The sequence below is a fragment of the Berghia stephanieae genome, chromosome 9 (assembly GCF_034508935.2).
Source record: "Berghia stephanieae isolate SIO BIC M18660-M18661 chromosome 9, UCSD_Bste_1.3, whole genome shotgun sequence".
Taxonomy (NCBI): Eukaryota; Metazoa; Mollusca; class Gastropoda; order Nudibranchia; family Aeolidiidae; genus Berghia; species Berghia stephanieae.
In genome coordinates this window covers 32,182,962-32,185,754 of record NC_088368.1, presented here as the reverse complement: position 1 = coordinate 32,185,754, position 2,793 = coordinate 32,182,962, and the positions used below count along the sequence as shown (strand labels likewise).

General features: G+C 41.6%; 1 protein-coding gene across 1 annotated transcript in view; it reads right to left on the bottom strand.

The window, feature by feature from the left end:
- Positions 1–958: 958 nt before the first annotated feature.
- Positions 959–2,793, bottom strand: part of LOC144979192 (uncharacterized) — a 6,187-nt gene continuing 4,352 nt past the window's right edge. The window contains exon 2 of the mRNA XM_078925803.1: positions 959–2,793. This exon is cut by the window's right edge and continues 197 nt beyond it. Coding sequence (XP_078781929.1) covers positions 959–2,770 — 1,812 coding nt within the window. The 5' untranslated portion in view covers positions 2,771–2,793.

The following is a 2,793-nucleotide window of genomic DNA, read 5'->3' as shown; positions in this document are numbered from 1 at the left end:
ATAATACTGCAAATAATGGCAAAAGTATTGCTCCAGTTCATATCAAACTCACATCCTTTCTCCATTGCAGAGTATGCCCAACTCTCAATTAGCACCCCCCCCCCCCCCTTCCCCCACCGCCCCACTCTTTGCCCTACCTATCAACGAAACTCGAAGACAAACCAATGACTGTTAGAGCGTCATTCCACAACCAACACCATTAGTCCAGTTATGTGGCCAATGTTATGTGCTCCTACTTATTGGCGTGCAGAAAGTACAAACCCGCACGACACATAAACACCCAGAGCAGAGAGAGAGAGAGAGAGAGAGAGAGAGAGAGAGAGAGAGAGAGAGAGAGAGAGAGAGAGAGAGAGAGAGAGAGAGAGAGGAGAGAGAGAGAAAAAGAAAGAAAGAAAGAAAGAAAGAGAGAGAGAGAGAGAGAGAGAGAGAGAGAGAGAGAGACAGAGAGAGAGAGACAGAGAGAGAGATAGAGAGAAAGAAAGAAAGAAAGAAAGAAAGAAAGAGAGAGAGAGAGAGAGAGAGAGAGAGAGAGAGAGAGAGAGAGAGAGAGTTTCTCACCTCATTTGCTTTAATGGATTATGTCTACAATAGTGTTTCCGCGTAAAGCTTCTTCGGGGCCAAGATAAGCGTTATAGACTCTTTCTCGGTAGCAGATAGATCGATCGATAGATAGATAGGTAGATAGATTAATAGATGGATAGATAAAACGGATCAATGATCTGGCTACTCTATCGTATGACGAACATTCGGGTTTTTTTTTTTAGATGTAATTAGCCGGGGGAGAGGGGTTGGGGGGGGGGGGCGTTGCACAGCTAATGGTACCGAGTTCGATTCCCCAACTCCACCTCGAGCAGATAGCGTCACCCTTTCTCACCATAGAGCGTTGAACGGTGGCTGACGGCTGGTTTATTCTGTCGTCAATCGGAATAGAAGTTCATTTTAAAAACTGATGCATATTTCAAGACTTACCGTTTTCATCTCCTCCGTTGTTAAAGTCGTCTTCTAGAAACTTCTCTGACGTCATAGAATAACCGGAAGTGGTAGTCCCTGGTGAAGTTGGAGAGTGGTTTGCTCTTGAGTTCGATGATGTCACAGCTGATATTCCTGACATAATGGCGTTTGAGGTGCTAGGATAAATCATTCCTCGTTCTCTTACGCTTCCATCAGAACAACCACCTACACCAACATTATCATCCGAACGTTGTAGATGCATCTGTTGTTGATGTTGATGTTGTTGTTGCTGTTGTTGCAATTGATGATGGGAAAGGTGATTGTGTACAATATGGTGGTTGTTGCTGTTGTTGCTGCCATTACCCTGGTGTTGGTGCATCTGGATTGAGAGATCTATTGTCGCTGAAAACATAGAGCTGGATCGGCTGTTGTCTTTGTAATCATCAATTATGTCTGTGTTATTCTCTTCGCTGGGCGTGGCAGTTTTTGCGTCTCCCGCTTTCCTGGTTCTGTTGTTGGCGTTGTTGTTATTGTTGTTATTGTTGTTGATGATGATGTTGTTTTCAATACCGTTAACAGACTTACAATGAATATTCCCGTTGCTTTCAGACAAGTCTGTTGCAATGAGATTTTCAGGAGACTGATTTCCACCAGCGTCTTCAGAAAATATATTCTTTTCGTGACTCAAAGAACACAATGCTTTTTCAAAAATCGATTTGTCTGTATTGAATTCTTTCAGTGGTCTTTCTGGATTCCTCTCAAGATCGTATTTTATATTGTTATTGTTGCTATTATTATAATCTGAACTTTTTTCCTCTTCGGGGTCGTTCAGTTCTAGATCAGTTCGGATGTCGTCATCGAGAATTTGCTTCGGTTTGGGGAATTTCGTATTGAATGAAATAAGATGTTTGTCGAGAGAAGTTTTGAAGTTTAGAGATTTCGTCACCACAGAAGATCCGTTGACAAACTCTTTTAAATCAAGTAATGTCCCACGACTTTCTTTGCTGTTTGTATTATTGTTGTTGTCGCTATTGTTATTATTGTTTGAAAAGTTGTGCAAGTTTTTCACTACGTCTGACGAGTTTTGATTCAATATTTCCAGCGTTTTGTTTGGAGCGCACTCATCTGTACTGCTCTTGACTCTCAGGTGCTGTGAAATCCCAGAATTCTCCAAGAAAACAATTGACTTCCCTTTTATATTATTTGGCGTGGTGACGCCGTTGTTTTCAATATCATCTACTTCCTCTTCCTCGTCGTTTTCGTTATTACTATCATCGTCTAAATCGTTTTTGTTTTCGTTGACGAAGAGAGAATGTTGCAGTGAATGTCGTGTGTCCTCTTTGTGAAGAATTGTAGAACTCAGTCCACCAGAGTTGAGTAAGTTTCTGCTACTTATGTCTATGTGGTGGTTGCTGTTGCTGTTGCTATTGCTGTTGCTGTTACATTCGCTGTCGTCGTCTATGCTATTATCTTCTTCTTCAAAATATTGTCGTGAAAAATTATTTTCTGGAGGATGTTGAAGCTGATGTTGTTGTTGTTGTTGATGATGATGAAATAAATTATGTTCGTCTTGTTGTGTGAGATGGTGTTGTTGTTGTTGTTGTTGTTGTTGTTGTTGTTGATGATGATGATGGTGGTGGTAATAGTAGTAGTGGTAAGGGTAGGTGTAGTATTGGCTATAGTGATTGTAATGTTGGAGGTAGTAATCAAAGGAGGTCGGAGATACAGGCGGTTGCGGCAGTTGTGATGTAGCTGCTGCTGCAGATGCTGCAGCTGGTGGTGGTGATGATGCGGTTGCTGTTAGAGTATAGCTACTCATTGTAATGTGGACAATGACAATGT